At 38.4% G+C, this 26,042-nt stretch overlaps 1 protein-coding gene across 2 annotated transcripts; it reads right to left on the minus strand.

Annotated features, from left to right (window-relative positions):
- Positions 1-449: 449 nt before the first annotated feature.
- Positions 450-25,869, minus strand: LOC306894410 (uncharacterized protein). Of its 2 annotated transcripts, XM_079456933.1 has the most exons (18): positions 25,648-25,869; positions 18,290-18,623; positions 16,591-18,214; positions 16,034-16,417; positions 15,264-15,689; positions 8,455-8,877; positions 7,688-8,110; positions 6,921-7,343; positions 5,426-5,851; positions 4,659-5,081; positions 4,145-4,402; positions 3,812-4,060; positions 3,487-3,729; positions 3,126-3,383; positions 2,734-3,048; positions 2,385-2,633; positions 2,196-2,279; positions 450-1,400 (listed from the first exon to the last, which is right to left on the minus strand). In XM_079456933.1, the coding sequence occupies exons 2-18, from the start codon at positions 18,618-18,620 to the stop codon at positions 1,334-1,336; spliced, it is 6,606 nt and encodes a 2,201-aa protein (XP_079313059.1). In that variant the 5' UTR covers positions 18,621-18,623; positions 25,648-25,869; the 3' UTR covers positions 450-1,333. The 2 variants fall into 2 exon arrangements, with proteins under 2 accessions (XP_079313059.1, XP_079313060.1); XM_079456934.1 differs by lacking the exon at positions 4,145-4,402.
- Positions 25,870-26,042: the final 173 nt, after the last annotated feature.

The raw sequence follows: 26,042 nt of genomic DNA on the forward strand, positions 1-26,042 counted from the left end.
ACACCAGTACGACGTTCGGTCTGCCATGCTCCGAATGAAGGTGAACTGTCAAACTTCCTTTTAGAACAAGTACGCTGCACCTTAACTTAACATGCTTACTAAGTAGACAACAGTTGCTATTAAAGCTGCTGTATTCATAACAAGGTGTAGTATCTTATTACTTATTATAGTATCTGAAATGTGTACCATGTTGTTTTATTCATTTTTTTATTATTATTTTTTTTTCTCTTGTCTTGTATTAATTAATACCTGTGGAAAAATTATGCTAAATTGATTGATAATGATGTATAAAGGGTAGGCTTAATAAGCAGAGGCTTCAGCCTACACCTTTTTCGGTTATTATGTATAGCTTTATTTTTATGAGTGATTATCTGTGAGGAGTCTGAGGACCGAAATAAAATCTTATGTTATGTTATCCAGATAATTCACTAAACATATTTCAGTTTTTTAGCTTTCAAGAGTAACTTTATTGACTTGACCTTGCAAGTTAACTTGTTGATTCTTGATGATACATTTACGCATACATTACATTTATTCTTGCAAAAAGTTGTTTCATTCTTGTAACAGTGTGTTTTAATGTAGTTTTATTTAAATCAGGGTTCGTTACCTAAAATATTGAGTTAAAAGATATGTTTTTACAGTCAATATACCTGAGATAAGGCTATAGGCCAAATATATAGAAAATTGCCTTTCCAATCACATTTTTACACAATTGAAAGAAGGCCATAACTGAATTAACTATATAAAGTCTTGCATGTAATATCCAAATTCATTCAATAAAATGTTTTCCAAAAATATGAATATGTGTGTTACCCCCCATACCTCAAAAAAAGGACATAACTAAAAAAAGGGACACATAAGAAAGTGCAAGTAATGTAAAAATGCATCAAACAAAATGGAATTTTATATAAGGAAAACAATGGAGCATGAAGTAGTCAGAAATCAGCGGTGTAAAGTTATGTGTAGGCATGAAAGTGTAATGAATCAAAATGTTAAATGTAAAATGTATAAAGTAAGCAAAGTGAAACAAAACAAGGAAGCCAAGTCCAAAAGGGCATAATAGGTCAATGGTCTTGGTCAATGGCCATATTTCTCTTTTTAAAGGCATGACCGGAAATCAACTGCAAGTGTCCTAAATAAACCCATCCGGGAACAATCAGTTACATAAAAGAGTAGTGACACAACGCATGGGCCCTGTGAATGATGATCTATCCTCATTCATTTCTTGGGGTCTGGGGACGGATTCTCCAAATCCATCTGAACAACAGCCAAGACGTTGACAATCACTTTTGGTTCTGTCAGCTGGTCATTTACACCAAAAAACTTTTTGGCATCACCAGATCTCAAAGCGTGGGTCTTTTTGGAAAAGGCTTCTGGATACAATTCTGTTGTTGAAAAGCCTACAGGAATACAAACATTGACATTACAGTCCAGCTCAAACGATCACATCATCATAAACAAAGACATTCATGGTTTTGCTTTGTATAACATACAGTGGGTGCGGAAAGTATTCAGACCCCCTGAAATGTTTCACTCTTTGTTATATTGCAGCCATTGTCTAAAATCATTTAAGTTAATTTTTTTCTGAATACTTAGGACCATGTGATATTTCAGTTTTTCTTTATTAATAAATCTGCTAAAATGTCAGCAATTCTGTGTTTTTCTGTCAATATGGGGTGCTGTGTGTACATTAATGAGAAAAAAAATGAACTTAAATGGTTTTAGTAAATGGCTGCAATATAACAAAGAGTGAAAAATGTAAGGGGGACTGAATACTTTCCATATCCACTGTATATACACAATAATATCTGGGGAGAGGGACTATTGACTGTGTCCCTTTATGGGGATGTCCACATGTGTGTTCTAGAATAAACAAACAGATGACTGACTCTATTATATGTATATGTAAATATTATTGAAAGCACAAAGCATTAAGGTCAGTATAGGGAATGTTGGATAACTATTTTTACCAGCAGGTCCCAGATTTACATGTCTTTCCTGGTCTCATCCCCTCTCCCATAAGCTCATGACACTCTCTACTATGCTCTCACATCAAGTCAAAATGCTATCAAAATAATTTAACATGTCCACACATGCAAGAAACCAAACATTAAGCAGTGATGAATGGGTATTTCAACATGGATTTAAGGAAAGCACTTTAGCCCAGACTCAGTGTCACTGATGCTCACACACACCTCACTGTCTTTATGTTACTGTCATGAGAGACGATACTGTAAATTTCAAGTACTCCAGCGTCAGTGATGCTATTGCCACTAAAACTGCACAACACACAAACAAAAGCCAGAATAAAACACACAGAACAATATAAAATATATAATATATAAAATATTCACTATTTCTCTCTCTCTCTGTCTTTCACTCACTCAATGTTTTGTGCCTTGTGGAGGTTTGGCAGCATGAGATTCAGACTCTGATCAGTTAGATGACACTGACTGAGATCCAGTTCTGTCAGACCTTCAGAATGTTCCAGAACCAGAGCCAGACCTCTACAGACCTGCAGGTCCAGATGAGTCTGACTGAGATCCACTTCTTCACCCAGAGAGCGAGAAAGACATTCAGCTTTTCCATCATCAACATGAGAGAGAAACTGAAGCAGCGTTGATTTACCACACCTGAAAGAGAGAGAGAGAGAGAGAGAGAGATGTTTTATATGTATATGCGTGTTACTTGTATCTCTGTGTGTATGAATGATATACGTTTATGTTTGCTCACTGGAGTTTAACAGAACGTAAGATTGTGAAGACTTGATCTATTCCAGCTGTATTCATCTGACAGTCGTGTAGATTCAGCTGTGTGAGGGTGTGTGTATCTCTATAAACTCTCTGAACGACTGTAGACATCACACGACAGTCCTCAGAAGTCAGTTGGAGAATCTGTGTGGGGGCGTCTTCTGTCAGGTCCAGTGCAGAACCACAGGAGAAGTCCAGCTTGTGCTGTAGGGCAGAGAGCAGAATGGATGCTGCCTCCTGCTGGACATCAGATGAACTGCAGCAGTGAAGCATTCTCAGTAAGAGCACTCTGTCAACACTGAAAACAAATCAAATGTCAAATTTGTATAATTAAATAAAATATCAACATAAAAAAATACAAAATAGAGGAAGGACCTGAGGCAGGAGACACGACTGAGGAGAGGCAGAATGCTCTTTAGCTCCTCCTCTGGTATGGAGGTCCACAGCATGTTGAGTGTAACTGCAGTGCAGTGTTGCAGTATAAAGCGCAGAAATGCACAGTGGACCGAGTCCAGCGCTCTGTTCTGAAGGGTAATGCAGTTCTTCACTGAACTCAACAGACCGGACACAAACCCTAAAGACCTGGACTCATAGATCTCTTTCATTAAAGACATCATCAAGGTGGAGCTCATCCTACACACAAACATACACAAATCAGTTACATGTCACTGTTAATGTAAATAAGTATTAAGTGTTTTAAGCTGAGATTCAAATGTCTTTTTGTCGTGTTGCTTACGCCTGAAAGTGAATCCTGTTCAGAAATGGCAGAATTTCTCTGATGTTAAATGAAATGTCAGTTTCTTTAAGGTCCACAGTGACGTGTGAAGTATCATGCTGGAGGAAATAATGAAGTGTTTCCCAACTCAAGGCACATGGAGTCAAATCTCTTCCCACTTTCTGCAGGAAGCGTGAAGTCAATTCCTCTTCTTGAGCTTCATACACACATTCAGTCAGCGACTGGAGAGTCTCTTTAGACAGTCTAAACACACACACAAAACACAAATCTGTTAGAATATGTCGTTTGAATATTGACACTACTGCAATTTATCATATGGTCAGACCTGAGAGTCACTGGGCTCTGCTGAGACAGAAGGAGAATCAGAGAGAGAGACTTCATCCTGCAGTCGCTCAAGTTCAAACACTGGACGGTCCAGAGTCTCAGAAGAGAAGCCAAACTGCTCAGAACTCTGGACATCTCGCTGTCTGACCGCCGTTTATCATTCAGATCAACTGAGAGTTCATCTACAGTGACAGGAACTCTTGCAGACCTCACTGCACGCACTATTCTCACCACCATATAACCACTCAGCCTGAGAAGAGAACAGAAGTACAAATAGTAAAATCTATAAATACAGTAAATAAAACGGTATATTTCGTCAAATTTGGTCCTTTACCTGAGTGTTTGTATGTTTGTGATGTGTCTGAAGAGAAGTCTTGTTCCCCTGAGAGAGATGGCTCGAGGTTTTACTGTTAAAGTGAGTCTGTCAGCTGACAGATGTAAGACTCCGCCCACAAACCTGCAGGTGCTGCTGGGTAATATTCCCTCGAGACTGAGGTTGAAATCTAGAGCCTGGAACAGCGAGTTCACCAGCTCTGGATTCTCTCTGAACTCCACCGGTTTAAAAAGACTCAACACACAGCGCTCAGCACCACTGAAAAACACATGTGATTACAATAAAAATCCCAATCCTCACCAATGATGAACGAAATATACTGTAGCATATATGCAAAAAATAAACATATTATTTTTGCATTGCAAAGTAAAGTTTTTTATAATTTACATGAATTGATTAGGACTACATGTAACAAAATATTACTATTACAATTAATATTTAATATGAACATAAACAGCATAACATATTAATGAGCTTAAAAAGAAATATGATCAGTCGAGATAAAAACATTAACCTCAGTTTTGAGATGTAGGGCAGACACTGAAGGAAACTCATCACTTGACTCTCTTCATCTGTCCATCCTCTCAGCTCTACTGGTTTCTTCTCTGTTTGGAGCTTCAACACTTCCAGGAGGATGGAGGTCTTTCTCTCTGAGAGATCTGTGGACCAGACATCAGGTGTCTGATAAACTGACTGTAATGCTGGAAGTAAACTCCTGCCTGTTTGAGTCTCATAGTCCTTCACATGTGAGTAAAGATCCAGCAGAAAATCACTCTGTCTAAAGCTGTTCATATCTCTATAAGGGAAAGATGTGTATGTGCAGACTGATGTCAACAGTTTCAGCATCTGATCTCCTGTTTGTCTCTCAGTTTCTGCTGCTTTAATGAAGAGTTTTGAAACACACTGGACTCCATCACTGCGATTCTGATATTCAAATCTGTGTTAAAATACAAATAAAATAATTTACATAAAAGATATGTCACTGAACTATAACAATAATGTTAAAATATTATGTTTTTAGACTTGTAATCTTATTTTCAAGTAAAACGCTGTCGTACATTACAGTTTTAAGGAGGATTGACTAAAAATCTTCTTGTTTATAAACAGTTCAAAACAAACTGTGACTGCAAGCTTTCACACATAATTTCTACATTACAATGTTCAGATCATCCATTCAAGAAAATGTTATGTTGTATCTTTGATCTGTGATGTGAAATATTTCTACATTTCCTTTAGAGACAGAGCGACATTTATTGATGGATTTTAATGAGAAACATTAACCTCAGTTGTGAGATGTAGGGCAGACACTGAAGGAAACTCATCACTTGACTTTCTTCATCTGTCCATCCTCTCAGCTCTACTGGTTTCTTCTCTGTTTGGAGCTTCAACACTTCCAGGAGGATGGAGGTCTTTCTCTTTGAGAGATCTATGATCCAGACATCAGCTGCTGTCTGATAAACTGACTGTAATGCTGGAAGTAAACTCCTGCCTGTTTGAGTCTCATAGTCCTTCACATGTGAGTAAAGATTCAGCAGAAAATCACTCTGTTCAGGTGTGTCTATATCTTCATAAGGGAAAGATGTGTATGTGCAGACTGATGTCAACAGTTTCAGCATCTGATCTCCTGTTTGTGTCTCAGTTTCTGCTGCTTTAATGAAGAGTTGTGAAAGACACTGGACTCCATCACTGCGATTCTGATATTCAAATCTGTGTTCAAATACAAATAAAATAATTTACATAAAAGATATGTCACTGAACTATAATAATAATGTTAAAATATTATGATTTTAGACTCGTAATCTTATTTTTAAGTAAAACGCTGTCATACATTACAGTTTTAAGGTGGATTGTGTGATGATTCCGCTATCATGTCATGCTTATTCTTGGTATTGCAGCGGAGTCATGGCATAGCCTTAGGTTTTGTGTGAGAAAGACATGGCTTTGTTTTGATTCTGACTTGCCATGTGCTTTCTCGTGTCTCGTCAGTGTTTCCCGCCCTTTTGTCTCGTTAACCTTCCCTGAGTGTTTCAGTACCCACACCTGACCCTTGTTAATTATCCTGTGTTTGTTACCCTTTAAAACATCCTCGTGTTCATTGTACCTTGTTCATTGTTCATTGTTCATTGTTCATTGTTCATTGTTCATTGTTCATTGTTCATTGTTCCTTGTTCCTTGTTCCTTGTTCCTTGTTCCTTGTACCTTGTACCTTGTACCTTGTACCTTGTACCTTGTACCTTGTACCTTGTACCTTGTACCTTGTACCTTGTACCTTGTACCTTGTACCTTGTACCTTGTACCTTGTACGTCTAAATGCTGTTATCTTTGAAAGCCTGTTTAAGTCTTGCATCGTGTTTAGTTCTTGTTACCGTGTGTTTTTGGTGAGTTAGTTTAGTCTTGTCCTTAGTGTTTATGTTCCTAGTTTAGTTAGTCCATGTCCTGTTTGTAACTATTGTTTATCCTGTCTAGTTTTACCCCCTCGTGGGTTTTTGTTTTCTGTTTTATTTTATTAAAGTCTTGTTTAACCCCTTACTGCTGCCTGCACTTGGGTTCTCCAACACAGTTCATGACAGGATTGACTAAAAATCTTCTTGTTTATAAAAAGTACAAAACAAACTGTGACTGTAAGCTTTCTTACATAATTTCTACATTACGATGTTCAGATCATCCATTCAAGAAAATGTTATGTTGTATCTTTGATCTGTGATGTGAAATATTTCTACATTTCCTTTAGAGACAGAGCGAGATTTATTGATGGATTTTAATGAGAAACATTAACCTCAGTTGTGAGATGTAGGGCAGACACTGAAGGAAACTCATCACTTGACTCTCATCATCTGTCCATCCTCTCAGCTCTACTGGTTTCTTCTCTGTTTGGAGCTTAAACACTTCCAGGAGGATGGAGGTCTTTCTCTCTGAGAGATCTGTGGACCAGACATCAGGTGTCTGATAAACTGACTGTAATGCTGGAAGTAAACTCCTGCCTGTTTGAGTCTCATAGTCCTTCATATGTGGGTAAAGATCCAGCAGAAAATCACTCTGTCTAAACCTGTTCATATATTCATAAGGGAAAGATGTGTATGTGCAGACTGATGTCAACAGTTTCAGCATCTGATCTCCTGTTTGTGTCTCAGTTTCTGCTGCTTTCATGAAGAGTTTTGAAACACACTGGACTCCATCATTGAGATTCTGATATTCAAATCTGTGTTCAAATACAAATAAAATAATTTACATAAAATATATGTCACTGAACTATAACAATAATGTCAAAATATTATGATTTTAGACTCGTAATCTTATTTTCAAGTAAAACTCTGTCGTACATTACAGTTTTAAGGTGGATTGACTAAAAATCTTCTCGTTTACAAACAGTTCAAAACAAACTGTGACTGTAAGCTTGCACACATAATTTCTACATTACAATGTTCAGATCATCCATTCAAGAAAATGTTATATTGTATCTTTGATATGTGATGTGAAATATTTCTACATTTCCTTTAGAGACAGAGCGACATTTATTGATGGATTTTAATGAGAAACATTAACCTCAGTTTTGAGATGTAGGGCAAACACTGAAGGAAACTCATCATTTGACTCTCATCATCTGTCCATCCTCTCAGCTCTACTGGTTTCTTCTCTGTTTGGAGCTTCAACACTTCCAGGAGGATGGAGGTCTTTCTCTCTGAGAGATCTATGATCCAGACATCAGGTGTCTGATAAACTGACTGTAATGCTGGAAGTAAACTCCTGCCTGTTTGAGTCTCATAGTCCTTCACATGCGAGCAAAGATCCAGAAGAAAATCACTCTGACTAGAGCTGTTCATATCTCTATAAGGGAAAGATGTGTATGTGCAGACTGATGTCAACAGTTTCAGCATCTGATCTCCTGTCTGTGTCTCAGTTTCTGCTGCTTTAATGAAGAGTTGTGAAACACACTGGACTCCATCATTGAGATTCTGATAGTAAAATCTGTGTTCAAATACAAATAAAATAATTTACATAAAAGATATGTCACTGAACTATAATAATAATGTCAAAATATTATGATTTTAGACTCGTAATCTTATTTTCAAGTAAAACGCTGTCGTACATTACAGTTTTAAGGAGGATTGACTAAAAATCTTCTTGTTTATAAACAGTTCAAAACAAACTGTGACTGTAAGCTTGCACACATAATTTCTATATTACAATGTTCAGATCATCCATTCAAGAAAATGTTATATTGTATCTTTGATCTGTGATGTGAAATATTTCTACATTTCCTTTAGAGACAGAGCGACAATTATTGATGGATTTTAATGAGAAACATTAACCTCAGTTGTGAGATGTAGGGCAGACACTGAAGGAAACTCATCACTTGACTCTCATCATCTGTCCATCCTCTCAGCTCTACTGGTTTCTTCTCTGTTTGGAGCTTCAACACTTCCAGGAGGATGGAGGTCTTTCTCTCTGAGAGATCTATGGACCAGACAGCAGGTGTCTGATAAACTGACTGTAACGCTGGAAGTAAACTCCTGCCTGTTTGAGTCTCATAGTCATTCATATGTGAGTAAAGATCCAGAAGAAAATAACTCTGTCTGGAGTTGTTCATATATTCATAAGGGAAAGATGTGTATGTGCAGACTGATGTCAACAGTTTCAGCATCTGATCTCCTGTTTGTCTCTCAATTTTTGTTGCTTTCATGAAGAGTTTTGAAACACACTGGACTCCATCACTGCGGTTCTGATATTCAAATCTGTGTTCAAATACAAATAAAATAATTTAAATAAAAGATATGTCACTGAACTATAATAATAATGTTAAAATATAATGATTTTAGACTCTGTTACGGCTGGCTCGTATACCAGCAACATAGAAGAGGCAGACAACAAATACTTCAACAATAAAAAAATTATCGTCAAATCAAGCAAACAATTATTAAACAAAAGAAAACCGACGTCTAGGGAAAAAACACGCTTGTGTAGTTACTAAATAAACTATATTTAGCATTAGAAATAAATATGAACAAGGGGAGATTTATATATATATATAGTTCTAATCTCAGTGCCAGCAGGTCATGACTGAAGGGCCCTTGAGCAAGGCACCTTACTATTGCTCTGCAGTAATGTGCCACTGTAAAAAACTACTTGTAAGTCGCTTTGGATAAAAGCGTCTGCCAAATGAATAAATGTAAAAATATGGGAGAGAAGTGAAAGCGAAGCGAGAGAGACCGCTCACTTCCAGTCGCCTGTCTTTATGCTAACACCTATGGTGAATTAATTAGGGATTCAATCCACCTAACGTCTTGTAACGTCTGCACTATGTAGCAGAGCCAGCAGGGGGCAAACCTGAAAAACCTTTTCTCAGACTGAAATAGATGGGGTTTTGGATACATTTCAGAGTTATTCAATCGTCCTTCAATAACCCCTCGAGAAGGACTGTGAACACAATCATCCCCCAAGCAATTCAAGGAGGAACTCTCTGAAGAGGAAATCCCCTCCCCCTCAAATGTGAAGAATCGTCTGGTACAGTGGTTACTAACCCCACAGAAGATGCAGAAGGAAAATAAGGCTTTAAAATATGTATGTGGCAAACCTGTACCCCCTTGCGTCGTTCTCGGGTTTTCAAAAGATAAATCTGTCCAGAAAGGCATTTTAGGACCGTATAAGGACCTGCAAAACGGGTGTGAAAAGGATTACTTACAAGGGGCAACAAAGCTAATACTTGGTCTCCAACCTGAAATTTCCGAGCCAGTGCTCGTTTGTTAAACAACCTTTCCATCTTACACTGTGACTTCCACAGTTTTCTCTGAGCAATTGCTCGAGCCTCACACAGCCGATATCGAAAACCACTCACAAAATCCAAAACATTTTTGTAGGGTTCAGAAGGGATCCAGTTGTCAGCTAGAACTGCAGTGGGACCACGAACTTCATGACCAAATACCAAATCATTTGGACTAAATCCAATGCTCTCTTGAGTAACCTCTCTAACTCCCATAAGCAACCAAGGCAGCCCCTCCTCCCAATCAGACCCAAGTTCGACACAGTATTACCGTAGTAATGACTTCAGGGTCTGGTGAAATCTTTCGAGGGCCCCTTGACTCTGAGGATGATATGCACTGGAAATGTTATGACTGTTTTTCAATTGTTGCAAAGCCTTAGCAAACTGACGCCTCATAAAATTTGAGCCCTGGTCAGACTGGATAACTCTAGGAATGCCAAATGTTGACAAAGGCAGTTAAAGCATTGAGAATAGATATTGTAGTGATGGACCTGACAGGATAAGCAGCTGGATAACGGGTAGATAGACACATAACTGTGAGTAGATATAAATTACCAGTTTTTGTTCTAGATAAAGAACCTAATCGACTGGAAAATACTCAAATGGATTTGATATAGCTGGAATAGGTTGGAGTGGAGCCACAGGGATTTTCTGGTTTGGTTTACCAGTGAGTTGGCACACATGACAAGTTCTAATAAACTTTGCCACGTCTCTTTTTAAACCAGGCCAAAAGAACTTGCGTTGCAAACGATCATATGTTTTCCTCACCCCCATATTTCCAGCCACTCTATCACAAGCTAATCCAACCACAGACCGTCTGAATTTAAGAGGAACTATCAATTGAACATAAACCTTAGTAATAGGTTCAGATTCACTGACCCACCATCTAAGCAATATCCCATCTTTTACTAAATAAATTTCTCCCTCGATACAAACCATTGAGAACAAAGGTTTAAGAGTTACATCAGCTAACTATTCTTGAATCAAGTTCTCTCTAGAGACATGAAAAATGGGGAATCAAAGATCCTCTGATACTTCTTTCTCCTTAGAGAAAGACTCCTCAGAAAAGAGATCAGATGAATCTGAAATGATGTTATCTGCTAAGGTCATACCAAGTGTGTGCAAAATACTCATGCTGAGGAGTAAATCCGCCGGAATGTGATTCGTACAGGCTCGTAATTCAGGCTGTATTGGAGGCATCCGTGCCAGGCTATCACATAGTGTGCTCATGTGTGTCTAATAAGATGAGTACAGACGGAGTTGTGTGTTCGTTGAAATGTGTTCGTTATTGTCAGTGCTAACGGGCTATTAGCTACACAGCCGTTCATAGCTGTGCTAAATCATTTATGTTACTGTTTATCAACATGTTGCTAATGCAGACTGTTGTTTCATTGTCAATAGTGTATACTCTGGTAACTGTGAAGAAATGATTGTAATACATATTATTGTGATGATGTATGAGGGGAGAAGCCGTAGTTATCTGTTAATGCGTTAACCGCATGGATGTTATCCACAATAGTTTTGCATGCTTAGGGACTCTAAGTTGTTCTGTTGTTCTGTTGCAGCGAAACCACATCTGCACACATCTGAGCATCTTTGCATCTGACCTCCACTACTTTAAATACTGCCAGGTTAACTTTACTGGATAATTAAAGAATACCAGTCCGTGTGAGGAAGGAACGCGCACACAGTTTGCGCACGGTTCTGGATTCAGTAAAGGGACATGTATTCCCTTTACCTTATTCCTCGGGAATCTTGCTAACACTGGCTCTCCCCTCTGATGATTGTTCTTGTGTGAAGAATAAACGGTTTCAGTTGATCCAATGCTCTCTGTTGTATTCTGACCGACACCCAGGTTCACTGATATACTTATCTGAAACTAGCCCCTCACCTCTCAGTGTAGTTTTTCGCTACAAAGCGGTTCCCCGTTAACTGTCCCACCATCAACCTGATTTGATGGAACAAAACTTCATCATCCTCAGAATGAACTGGTAACTGTTTCTCCACGGTTACCTCACTGTCAGGATGTAAATAAACTTCACCTTCACACAGTCGGTCAGCTTTAAGTTGTTTTCCTCTGGCTCGGTGACGGCACAGAAAGGAAACACGTGGGAAAATTTGTTCCCCACATTTGTCAGGAACATCACATTTGTCAGGAACATCTGCAGACACAGGCGTGGAGATTACAACAGTAGATGGTACAGGTTTTGATATTCCCCAGACATTTCCTTGAGCAAGATCGTTCCCCAGGATAAAAGGAACCCCTGGCACAGCACATCACCAGTTACAAGATCAGAGGAAAGATGTACCTTGTATAAGTGAACTTTTAAGAAGGTAATTTCTATCCCCCTAATTAATACATCCTTCCCGGTCGCAGTCTGACCTTTTGCTAGAGGGAAGAACTCCCTCTAGCAAAAACAATTGAGAAGCTCCAGTGTTTCTCAGGATCCTCAAAGAAACTTTTCCTTCTTGTCCTAGCAAAGACACAATGCCGTTAGTAATACATGGAGCATACTCTGTATAACTATCTCCAGCATCTATCTGTTGTGAGATCCTGTTCCTAATCTCAGAATTCTGTTGGTGAACATGAATCTCTAGCGGTGCAAGTCTAACTAATCCAACCGGTTTAGCAGACTTCTTTAAAGCATTACATTCAGAGATTTTATGTTCCCCTTTGTGACAGTAAAAGCAGATCAACTAACCTTTCTTATAGTATGATGTAAAAGTGTGACTCACAGGGGGCGCACTTGACACATTATTTGATGTACTCACTGGAGGCGTCCACCAACTCCGAGATAACTTTCTACTCTGATCGCTTAAACCTCTATCGGGAAAATAAACTCTGTGAGGCAGAACAAATTCATCAGCCACCACAACTGCATTAGCTAATGTAAGAGTCTTCTGCTCATTCAAATAAGTAGACACAGACCCTGGCACATAGTTTTTAAATTCTTCTACAAGAAAAAACTCCCTTAACTGGTTCAAGGTTTCTACTTTCAGACACTGACACCACCTTGTAAACACAATCTCTTTTACCCGAGCGAATTCAACATATGTTTGTCATTCAGTTTTTTATAATCACGAAATCCTTGGTGATAAGCCTCTGGTACTAACTCATAGAGGAAAACCCCTCCTGAGCCTTCACTGTCAGAACACACTGCAGAAGTAGAGTCCAGACTTCTTCTGGCAATTTTAGAGAAGCAACCCTTTAAAAATGGGCAAAATACTTGTCCGCATCACGTTCACAAAATGGGGAACCCAGCTTAATGTTTCGACCAACATCAAAAGAACGCACAACCTGAACGGGTTTTGAAGCTTCAGCTTTTCTTGCTTCCAGTTTAAGTTCTAGCTTCCTCATCTCATACTGCCAATGTTCACGTTCACTCTCACGTGTATACTCTACCTCTTTCAGCTCAAATTGTGTACGCTCATGCTCCCATTCAAGCTCTAATGTTTTTAACTGAAGAAGTTTTTCCCATTCCCTATCTTCTAACGTTTGAGTACCTTCAACCGATATTCTCTCAGTTTCAAACTGTGTTTGTGTCTCTATAGACATTAAATCTCTCCATTAGTGGATACACCTTACCAAAACTAGCTTCATCTCCTTCAACCAGAATTCCTTTGGCTGTCAACTGGCTTTTAACAGCCCTTAACAAATCCTCCTTGCACTTCTTATCATTGCTAGTCAAAATGATTGCTTGACTCTCTGCGATTTCTAAAAGTTGTTCTTTGGTGCACCTATCTAGAAACTTCTCAGAAAGTTCTACATTCAATCACCGGTCATCTTGAACTAGCTTAAAATGTAGACAATGAACATTAGTTAATAAATTGACCACAATAAATCTAAATAATTCAAATAAAACCTCCCCAAACCGAAAATGCCAGAAACTAAATGATTATTCAATAGTATTCATATTGACATAACATTTCATACCTAGCTCAATCCACTATAACATTAGAAACATCATACCGATCAAGTGAATTAATTGGACAAAACTCCTGCCTTTATTATTCAAATTAATCGCACAGACCGTACAGTCACTGCAACAATTTCAGTGTAATAACAAGGACGATAAATTAATGCACATTTATAATAGGAAAATAAAACTCTGTATAACCACTCAATGCAATACCAATTTACTCAGTAAACAATCGGTCATACTCAATATGCTACAACAGCCGTTTCAAACTTTTTTTCCTAATCATCGATCATCTCTATTGTGCCCAACACAACAAGGTCTTAGTGTAAACAAATCAAATTTAATATTTTTACACAAACTTAGCACAACTTACCACGCGAAAACATGCTCTCTTTGTAATCAAATTAAACAAAACCCAGGGAGAAATATAAAGTACTCACCAGGATTTCCCATCGGCCTTACATCTCTGATATGCCTGACTGTTGATACTAACTATCCTAGCTAGTCTTCAAAGGACTGCCAGCTCGAGGTGACTTGAAACGCTGAACCTCGTAACAACCGTTCTCCAAATGAGTTCAGCTGCACGAGAAGCGTACCCCCACCCAGGATTTCCTTCCGAAAACTCCAAATAAAATACAAAACAAAAATCAACAAACAGTGTTGATTGGGAGGACCGCTCACACGCAGCCCGGCTGGAACACTAACTAACCAGAGTGAAAGCCGATCCTTACAAGAAATCCTGAAGAGAAAATAAAAATACTCCCTCAGAAACAATTAATGCTCAAAAATCTCGTACGAGCCCCCATTTTTATGCTGGTTGCATATGTTGTATGTTTACATTGGAAATATTCTACCAGGACATCGTGTGGACTCTCCGCTACTCTAGGGGTTTAATGTAATGCGATGAGACTGATCGGTGGCTCCCCTTGTGGTTTTAACTTGCATTTATAGAAATAAAGAATTTTGTACTCTGAGTTTGGTGGGTTGATGCTCTCTTGGCCCGAATAAACGTTGTCCGTTGTGTATTGAACCTGTTGATGTGATGTGATTGTTTATTAAAGTTCTTTTGATACTTTACACTAACACCTATGGTGAATTAATTAGGGGTTTCAAATCGACCTAACGTCTAGTAGCGTCTGCACTGTTTAGCAGAGCCAGCAGGGGGCAAACAAGCAGGCGTAACAGACTGGTAATCTAAATTAAGTAGAACGCTTTTGTACATTACAGTTTTAAAGTGGATTGACAAATCAATCTTGTTTATAAACAGTTCAAAACAAACTGTGACTGCAAGCTTGCACACATAATTTCTACATTACAATGTTCAGATCATCCATTCAAGAAAATTTTATATTGTATCTTTGATCTGTGATGTGAAATATTTCTACATTTCCTTTAGAGACAGAGCAACATTTATTGATGGATTTTAATGAGAAACATTAACCTCAGTTGTGAGATGAAGGGCAGACACTGAAAGAAACTCATCACTTGACTCTCATCATCTGTCCATCCTCTCAGCTTTACTGGTTTCTTCTCTGTTTGGAGCTTCAACACTTCCAGGAGGATGGAGGTCTTTCTCTGTGAGAGATCTATGGACCAAACATCAGGTGCTGTCTGATAAACTGACTGTAATGCTGGAAGTAAACTCCTGCCTGTTTGAGTCTCATAGTCCTTCACATGTGAGTAAAGATCCAGCAGAAAATCACTCTGTCTAGAGATGTTCATATATACATGAGGGAAAGATGTGTATGTGCAGACTGATGTCAACAGTTTCAGCATCTGATCTCCTGTTTGTGTCACAGTATCTGCTGCTTTCATGAAGAGTTTTGAAACACACTGGACTCCATCACTGTGATTCTGATATTCAAATCTGTGTTCAAACACAAATAAAATAATTTAAATAAAAGATATGTCACTGAACTATAACAATAATGTCAAAATATTATGATTTTAGACTCGTAATCTTATTTTCAAGTAAAACGCTGTCCTACATTACAGTTTTAAAGTGGATTGACTAAAAATCTTCTCGTTTACAAACAGTTCAAAACAAACTGTGACTGTAAGCTTTCACACATAACTTCTACATTAAAATGTTCAGATCATCCATTCAAGAAAATGTTATGTTGTATCTTTGATCTGTGATGTGAAATATTTCTACATTTCCTTTAGAGACAGAGCGACATTTATTGATGGATTTTAATGAGAAACATTAACCTCAGTTCTAAGATGTAGGGCAGACACTGAAGGAAACTCATCACTTGACTCTCATCATCTGTCCATCCTCTCAGCTCTACTGGTTCCTTTTCTATTTGGAGCTTTAACACTTCCAGGAGGATGGAGGCCTTTCTCTGTGAGAGATCTATGATCCAGACATCAGGTGCTGTCTGATAAACTGACTGTAATGCTGGAAGTAAACTCCTGCCTGTTTGAGTCTCACAGTCCTTCACATGTGAGCAAAGATCCAGCAGTGCTTGGCTCAGGTCTGGCTCGTCTGAAGTCCAACAGCATGATGTCACAGTCTCATGTTTTTTCAATACTTTGTGGCAAAATTCTAGTAAGAATTTAATTTGCTGTAGCGGTTCATCCCAAAGCTTTATTCTGTAACAGAAATAAAAAACATGAACTATTTAAACATCAGCATTAAAAAGAAATCTATTAAAAACTAATTGAATTAAATTAATTTCACCTAAAATGTACAAAGTATATAAGCTACAAGTAAAGTCACTTTTGACTCAAAAACAACCCTGTAAACATTGGTTTTTATTCAGTACCTGATCTTTGGTGAACAGGAGAGAATCATGATCATTCCTGTGTCAGATACGGTGCAGTTCTCCAAATTCAGATGAACTTCTTTATCTGTAGATTTACTGATCACATAAGACAAAGCACAACTCTGATGAGGATCCAGATTCACATCAATGTCCAGCTGATTCTTCATCTTCTCCAGAAACATCAAGCAAGCGTTAGATGACTGAAGCTCATACAAGCACTGACACACATAGAGAAGATGAATGTCTCCACCGTCACTCTTGGGTCTGAGGAAAGTGTCCAAAAGTTTCTCAGTGAACCATTCAGATGTATTCTTCATCTGATCCTCTGAGAAGAGACACCAGAGCAGTTTGTTGTTATGTTCTCCCAGAAGTCCACACAGGAAAGGCACAACATGTCTCATGTGTTGATTCTCTTCAGTCTGACACAGTTTCAGGACTTTCTCAATTTCATCTGGATTCTCAACAAGCCACAAAGCTGAGAAGAATTCCTGCATTGTGTTGTGGAGAAATGCACATCGTGTCAGACTGTCTCTTCCTGTTATCATTTTCAGAAAAGCAGGACAAATGTCAGTTTCATCACCGCTGATCTCTGGAAGGTTCAGGCTTTTCTGTTCAGTTGCACTGAATGCATTTTTCATCAAGAGATCAAGCTGATCTTTCACTTCTCTTAGGTACTGGTCTATTTGTCCAAGCGTTCTCCTCCCGCATTTCCTCCCACATGTATCACGGAAGATGTGGATGTACATTTCCGTCACTGTGTTTGATTGGTTGCTCACAGTGTCATTATTAAACAGAACGAAGGCTATGATCATGAATGCATACATCGGCACGTGACTAAGACTGAACAGCTCTTGATTGGTCAACACAACATCCATTAGATCCGGATTATGACCCAACATCATCTGATGATAAGTTCTGATAGACTCTTCACTGAATCCTTGAACATACACTTTCTGTGAGGGCCAGTCAGAAAAAAAATCATCTTCCACCTCTGTTCTGCAGGTTATTATGACCTTCGCCTCAGGTAGAAGGTCCTGGTCCATAATCTTTTGCAGGATGGAGTTTTCTTGCACACGGTTGACACCATCAAACACAATTAAAACATTCTCAGAGTTTTCCTCAATATCTTGAAATACTTCTTGTCTGTCTCTTTCCGTTGGTTTTAAATACACATCAAACAAAAATGATTCCAAACTCAGCAGGTTGGAAACGTGGAACACAACAGTTTCATCAAAATAAAACACGTAGTCTGGCTCTATGTCCTCCCTTTCTGTCCACATTTTCAACATTTGCTGGACGACTGTAGTCTTTCCTATTCCAGGTTTTCCAATCAAAAGGATGTTTCTGGTTTTCCATTTCAGTAGATATTCAGGTGAAAGTGTTTCTTGTTTATCAGGAATGTAAGATCTCAGTTTTTTGGGTGGTAGTTTTCTGAATTTTTTGCACTTTATTTTGCAGTTTGCGGTTTTCACCACAGAGTCGGTCTCTAAAACAAGAGGTATGTAATTGAAGTTTGTCTGTGCATTGTTGTGCAGATATTTACAGCTTTGTTTCCACTGCTTTTTCAGGATAGTTTCTGCTTTATACTTAAGCTGCATCTTGTAGTTCTGACAGGGCTTTGTACCTAAAATAACAAAAATTTTATTAAAAATTTTTATTTACTGTATTTGTACTTCAATTGTTTCACACATCTACTCACCAAATGCATAGCTAGCATCTGCATCTTCCCTAAAGGAGAAACAACTTATCCAGGAATGTAAGTCAACGGGTAACGTTCTCTTCCGAGTGAAATCCAAAATCCTGAGTAACTCATAACAGGCTTCTTCCCCTTTGTTTATGACCCTGTCCAGTATAGATCTGGCTTTATTAAACTCTGTCTCCTCTGCTTTGAGAGCATCAACATCATGTACATTGAAAACTTTCTGCTGATAAAGATTCTCAATGATGAGAGGAAGGTTTTGCATATGAGTCACCAGGCCACTCCTGGATTTTCGGAGGTACTCAACAGCAGATTGCTGTGCACAGGCCATAACCTGAAGTACAAAAGACAGATAATGTTCTGACATGATTATTCAATGTTAAACATTAACACATGAATCATTTAACACCACCCACTGGTGTGTAAAGTCTAAATCTGCAATGTTTAAATCTTACATTAATACAGAGAAACATCTGTGCCACACAGATCATTTCAAAAATGCTCCATATTTAGGATAACGTGTTTAATCAACATATTCTTCCTCCCTGTGAGTCTCCGACGCACATTCACAAGAACATTCAAAATTCAATTTAACCACTAATTCAATGGATGATTATAAACTATGTCTTTAGTACTTTTCTGGACCTTGGCAAAAAGGATAACCATATAATGTCTATGAGGAGGCTCTCGGATGTCATCAAAAATATAATTATTTGTGTTGCGAAGATGCAGGGAAGTTTTAAAACCTGTAGAATGTCATGTTGGAGAGGACTGGGTATTGATTCGGATGTTCCGATTCCCATTCACAAGCTCTTGATTCGATTCGACTCAATTGTGCAAAAGTCTGCCTTTTTTTTTTTTATTCAAGTTTTTTTTTATTGAAGAAAGTATCAAAACAGACAATAGAAATACAGTACATTTCAAAAGCTAGGGGGAGGTACAGTCAGTATTATAGGAATACTTTAAAGAGTGTACATGCTTGCAGAATTTTAATAGCTTTTTGTTTCTTCGAGGGCATATTGTCTCAATATAAAGCTTCACTTCATTTTCAAATGCAACAAAACACGGCTTTTTCCCTGAAAATTTGCATTTATGAATGTGGAATTTAGCCATTAAAATACAAAAATTAATAAAATAAGTGCGGGGTTGTTTATCTTTTGAGTTTACAATTCCTAGTAGAACAATTTTCCACAGTAATGTAACATTTTCATCAACATTTCCAACAATGAAACAAAGTACATTTTGCCAAAAAAAGATACATAAGGGCAGTGCCAAAATAAATTAACAGCTGTTTCTGGCATCTTTTTGCAAAAACCACAACTTTCATCAATATCCTTTTTAAATTTGGTTAAATAGTGTTTAGCAGGGTATATTCTGTGAAGAAGTTTAAAAGATACTTCTTTAACCTTGTTTGTTAAGAGATAGCGATTGGGTAGAAGCCAGACTTTTTTCCAGTCAACATCACTCACAAACTGACTCCAGTAAGCAATAACATTTGGTCTTGAAACAATATCTTTCTGAAAAAGGGCTCTTATTGACCTGTTATAATTATAATGACTGGAGAAACATATTTTACCTACAAGGGACTGATTTGGTGAGAGGGGTGGAAGTTGCTGGTAATCTAATCTTTTTTGTTGTTTAAATAACATACATATTTTAGAAGAAATTGCTCCAAAAACAGTTGCAAATTCCCTTGGTGGTATAGGAATATTATATTTGGACAAGAATTCCTTATAAGTAAAAAGAAGGCCATCTGAATTAAAAAGTTGGTCTACCAAAACAATATTATTTCAAAACCAATTTTCAAATAAAATAGTTTTTTGTTTGAAAAGAATGTCCTTATTATTCCAGATAAAGTATTTGTGTGGTGAAAAGGTGTTATTGTAAAATAAACTCCAAGCTAGAAAAGCTTGACGATGAAATGCAGAAAGTTCTACAGGTATTTTGTTAATATCAAAATTGGAAACAAGGAAGAAATTTAGGAGTAGATAAAATATGGAGGGGAACAATATTCCAAATAGAGACTCGATACCTAACAAGTTGTCTAATCCACTTGATTTTAAATGTATTGTTTAATGTAGCAAGTTTTCACCTCTATAGAACTCAGAAAGGCATCAGATACCGCTGGAGAATAATTGGATGCATATATTTTCTTAAAAAATTCACAACAGTAATTAGAAATTAGTTTATGGTCCCTTGTTACAACTCCATTCACATTTAATTTACCAATGCTGTTATTAATATGGTGTCTTTCTAAATTAAAGAAGTATTGTGAATTTTGTTCACCTTCTTCGAGCCAACGTCTCCTTCAACGGACAAACGCAATAGTAGCAGAGAATTGATAAGCTTCCAATATGATCCATTCATAAAACAACTTGCAGTAGAAAATTTTATATTAATGCTGATAGCTTTATGATCTGTGAGTGGAGTAGAAATAATGTCAACTTCTACGTCATCTTTGTTAAATCTCTCAGACAATAACCAGTAGTCAATTCTGGATTTACTAGATCCTGATTTATTACTCCATGTAAATATCTTATTATGTGAAAATTTGGCTCTCCAAATATCTGTAAGGTTGAATTTATCCATGAAGTTTTTAAGATTGTTGTTGTTTATGTTAGGTCGACCTGGTGGCCACTTATCCATAGTTCCATTTAGTATAGTATTAAAATCCCCTCCAACTAACAGAATGGAATTTGGATATTTATGTAACCAATCAATAAATATATTTTCTATTTTTTCGAAAAGGTTGTTATTTTCCAAAGTGTTATTATACCCATATAAATTTCCTAATATTAGTATTTTATCAACATACATAATAACTTGGCAAATAAAATGTCCTGCAGGATCATATTCTGTTTGAAGAACATCTCCATTAAATCTATTCTTTAAAGTAATTACTCCAGCGGAGTGTTCAGATCCATGAGAAAACCATACTGAGTTACCCCATTGTGTCCAAAAAAGCAGAATCTTGGCGTTCAGTGCAACAAATGAACTCAGATTTCTGAGAATCTTGAGACAGTAGGACTATCCTATAGAAAAAGAAAGATCCTTGCCTCACCCCGCGACTTCAGTTCCTTCAATAAAAGCACGGCCTCAAACAAAGTAAGCAGATTTGCCATCATCGCGCGCTTTTTTGATTAGAGGCCACAACTTCTGTCTGCAGTCTCTGTCCTCCTTCGTCAGATCCTCCTTAAACTGCATGCCTTGATTCCGGAGAAACTCACTGGTTTTAGCCGCCTTCCATACAGCATCTCTGAATCTCCTGGCAGTGAACCGAATGATTGTTGCGCGAGGCCTCGTCTCATTAGCACGTTTGGTTCCCAGCCGTTGAGCGACATCTATACAATCTGGTAGTTTCGCTGCTTCTTGTGGTAGCACTTCTTGGCACACGCGGATAACCTCCTCTCGCACATTCTCTGTAGTCGTGTCTGGCAGACCGTTGAGCCGCAGGTTCCAGCGCCTACCATACCGTTCCAAATCCGTCACTCCGACTCATACATACCCTGGATGTTTGTTCACCCCTGTCCATTCGTTTCTCCATGTGAAGCATTTTGTTTTTTAGCTCTTTTATTTCTGCACAGGTGTTTTGTACCATCGTTTCCAGGGCATCACTCCGTGTATTGATAAGATTAGCGAGCGTTGTTACAATCTCATCGGCATTAGATACATTACCAGTGTGAACTTTGACTCAAGTTGGTTTTTTTGCAAGTGGAGGTTTGCTTGGAGTCACGGGGAATGGCGGAAATTCTTCATTTTCTACCAGAAGCGTGTCTTCGATCATACTGCTTTCGTAGTCATGGCCATCTTTAGCCGCTACACGTGAGTCACTGGCCCTTTTTTGTGCAGATTTAGGCATGTTTAAGGTCAAAGATATTTTACAGAATATCTTACCATCTAAAGCAAATGAATTCTGCTGACAACTATGTTAACTGGTTTCCTACTAAAAGTTAGCCACGGAGAGCTCGAAACTTTTGACTGTTCACGCAGCCATCTTGCCGGAACCCCCCTAACTAATGGGATCAAGCGGTGAACCAGAAGCCTTAAGCATCAGCCCTACGCGCATACATAAGGCATCCCGACACCGGAGATCCCTCCGTCCAAAACGGGCTACAGTCGTTCCAATGTGACCCAAAAGTCTGCCTGACCTGGCACGAATGGCCAAGCGTCACGTCACCGATGACGCAACTTCCGTATAGTGTTGCAGGTGCGCGGTGCAGAGTTGATGAAGCTAATTTGGAACTAAAGGGATTAAGTTCATTTTAAGGACTAAAGCGATTTACCGATGTCCGATTTTAGTGTGCGTGCTAGTAATGTAAGTGGGATATATTTCTATCAGTGGTGTGCGGTGGACTTAAAAAATGAGGAGGCAGATTTCTATCCATGTCATTTTTGTTAATCTCTGCACTATTAACAAGTGCGTTTGTCAGAAAACCAGTGTAATTTCGGTGTTTATGTATAAAAAAATTCCTTTTAATTACTACAAGTTCATTACAGTATGTACTTCTGATTTTTTTAGTTTTTTATTTTCCCTGCTTTGGGAAAACGTACATCAACACCACCTTCATCTTCTTCTGGAACATTTGGGATTTCCTATATAAGAATAACATCATTACCAATACCATCAATTTAATTATTAGCAGTCCCAGAAATACTCAAAGCATTTAAGAGATCAAATCAAATAGATATGACCAGGGCCGCTGCTAGCCATTTTGGTGCCCTGAGCATAATTCCATTATGATGCCCCCCCCCCCCCCCCCCTTAAAGGTGCAAACTTTTCTTCAGTAAACAGAATAGCAAAACAAAAAACTATCAATGTTTAACAGTAAAATCTCAATTCAGATCGCAAGCTGCACCGAAATTAAAATTGCTCGCCCCGCTCTGCACGGGCTTCGAACCTACGTCGATCCGAATAGGAGACGAGCGCTCTAACGATGAGGCTAAAGCGTCTCGCGTGGTAGGAGCGGCGGCGCTGGATTTGACTTACTTTAGCCTTGCTGCTATCCTGAGCAAGCCTGATCACAAGCAAAAGTTTTTGAACAAATCTGAACCACGTAATATTCTGTCAACAATCGATAACTCCTCTGCCTCCGCCATCTCCGACACGAATCCTAAACTCCGATTAATACAACTAATAAAACAAAAGTTTTTGAACAAATCTGAACCACGTAATATTCTGTCAACAATCGATAACTCCTCTGCCTCCGCCATCTCCGACACGAATCCTAAACTCCGATTAATACAACTAATAAAACAATTCAATTAACGTTCAATCTAATTTAGCGCCCGCAGTTTAAAATGAATGACGAAGACGAGCAGGAAGGCGGGATCTCGCTGATGAGTTAATCCAATCATAGCCCGTTGGAGGCATTGCCTCCTCTCACGTGACTTTTCTCCATTCTTTTCAATTACCCCCACTCAAACTCACGGCACGCTTTAGGGGTTATATGTAAAGTCAATGAGCTTAGAGGAGGCAAGAGAAACGCTGTCTCCCTTTGGAATTCTTCCAAGCGGGGTCGCTGTTTCACACTGTTCTACACGCTGATTTCTCTCATATTTAGCTCAATACGTTATATCCGCTGTCCTATTCTATTTCTGAACTGTTAGTAATATTCTCATTCGATTATTTTCGAGGGGGAGGGGAGACACTGCCTCCCTTGCCTCCTCGGAGGAAACGCCCCTGATTTCTATAAAGACTCGCCAGCTGTCCTGTGCTGTACTTTGGATAAACGTGGCGCTATAAAGATCGCACGTGATTATCACCGGATTGTACATTTATTTTATACAAATCAAAGTTAATGGATTACTTTGTCCCCTTTATGTTCTACTGTCGTAATGCATGTGATTTAAGTGACACGGGTAAATAATGTAGCCTGTCATTACGTTAAGTATTAAGCCCGTGTTTGGATGGCCGGCATAGGTGCGCTGATGGCGCCACCTTATGGACGGACATAAATATGCAGCACACTTAACCGTGTATTAATGAGACTAGATTGCTGTATATAGTAGTTAATCTTCTTTTGTTGTTACTGTTATGCCTATGTTGAAAAATTCATGTATCTGTTTACTAATGTACGCTTATTGTAAGTTGTATTTCAGAACCACACCTAATGTAAAGCAGCAAACATCAGTAAACTCAATAAAAGGAATTCACATAAAAACATTTACATAAAATCAGAATCGGATATGACCCGCTGGTGTGGGAGCGCGCACAGGTTGCTGATAGACGTCTGTTCGTTTGCGCTCCTGTGCACATCTCCTGAATGCGCATTTATTGCAGCTGTACACATTTTATTCTGGACAAATCCAACATGTCACTTTTCCACCATCGAGTAGGAAAAAGTAACGTTTTAATGACAATCTGAGTAGAAAGCCAAGGTAGGTTGAAACAGTTTGTTTCAAATGGAATTGTTAAGGACTTATACGCGACCGATTGAGTCACCGCAACAAGAGATTTTTTATGTAGCCTAATATTTAACTTTAATCATTTAAGTTCTCATTATTTCTAATTTAAAAAAAAAAACACCACTAACCTTCTCTCAACAGGCATTGTCTAGCTATTGTTGAAACTAGTAACTTGTATTAGCACCTATTGCTCTGTATGACAAATCGCTTATTGCTCCCAGAACTCTTTGTAAGTCGCTTTGGATAAAACTAAATGTAGATGATTTACTGATGTTTATTTAAATGCTTTATATGCTGTAGTGTGGTGGATTTGCGCATTATGGACGGTTTCATCCTCATTTATTTAAGATATCATTTTAGAAAAATTCAAGTATTTAACAATTTCAAGAATTTAAATAGGGTCCATATTTCTCTCCCACTCGTCATGTGGTTTCTACACGCAAATATAAATATTATTTATAATTAATATTTATTTCCCAATAGCACCGCACCACCGCTGTTGTTTTGTCCATTAACAAGCGGTCTACGTTACATACATTAAATTAGGTTTTTATAAGGGCAGGTGCTGAGACGAAGCCGAAGACACAGTGTGTTATTTGTGGAGATGTTTTGTCGAAACGAGACATTTGAATACAGAACACCCGGGCTGGTCTGACCTGCCCTGTTATTGTTTCAGGAATAAATGGTTACGTGGAGTAGACCTTCCAAGTCTTTTCTATGATTATACAACAGTTTTCATCTATAGCTGACTTGACTATAGGCAGACGCTTTTATTCTCTGTTCATATTCTCATATTTGCAATGGTGGTCCTCGGAACATTTCTAAACAGCCTTTGGTGGGACATGAGTTGCAAAAGGTTGAGAACCCCTGGACTAAGCGACCTCATTTTCCAACTGCAGTGAATGTCATTCACAAATAGAAACAATAACACCTTACTATCACGTAAAACTCACCTCTATGGAGTCCACGCAGTGCTGACGAGGAAGTTCAACTGAAGTTCATTTAGTCGAGTTTACATTTTCCGCACTTGCAGTCAATTTGCACGTCTCAGGTTGACAATCAGCATCAGTTGCGCTTCCGCAAGTAAACCGAGGTGTGTTCGTGAGAATCGTTGCGTTCTACTTCACGCAGGGTTGTGCACTTTACGTATGACAAGGTTACTTAATGACGTCAATGCGCCAATCGGTTTGCGCCACGCCGACGAACCTTGCGCGCTACACCTTTATTTAACATGCTCACTAAATAGACAACAGTTTGTATTGTGTTAAATCTACTGTGGGCTATTCATAACTACAAACCTTGCAGAGCCGGCTCAACAAGGTAGCCTACTAGACAATTCTGTTAAATA

The sequence above is a fragment of the Barbatula barbatula genome, assembly GCF_947034865.1.
Source record: "Barbatula barbatula genome assembly, chromosome: 5".
NCBI lineage: Eukaryota > Metazoa > Chordata > Actinopteri > Cypriniformes > Nemacheilidae > Barbatula > Barbatula barbatula.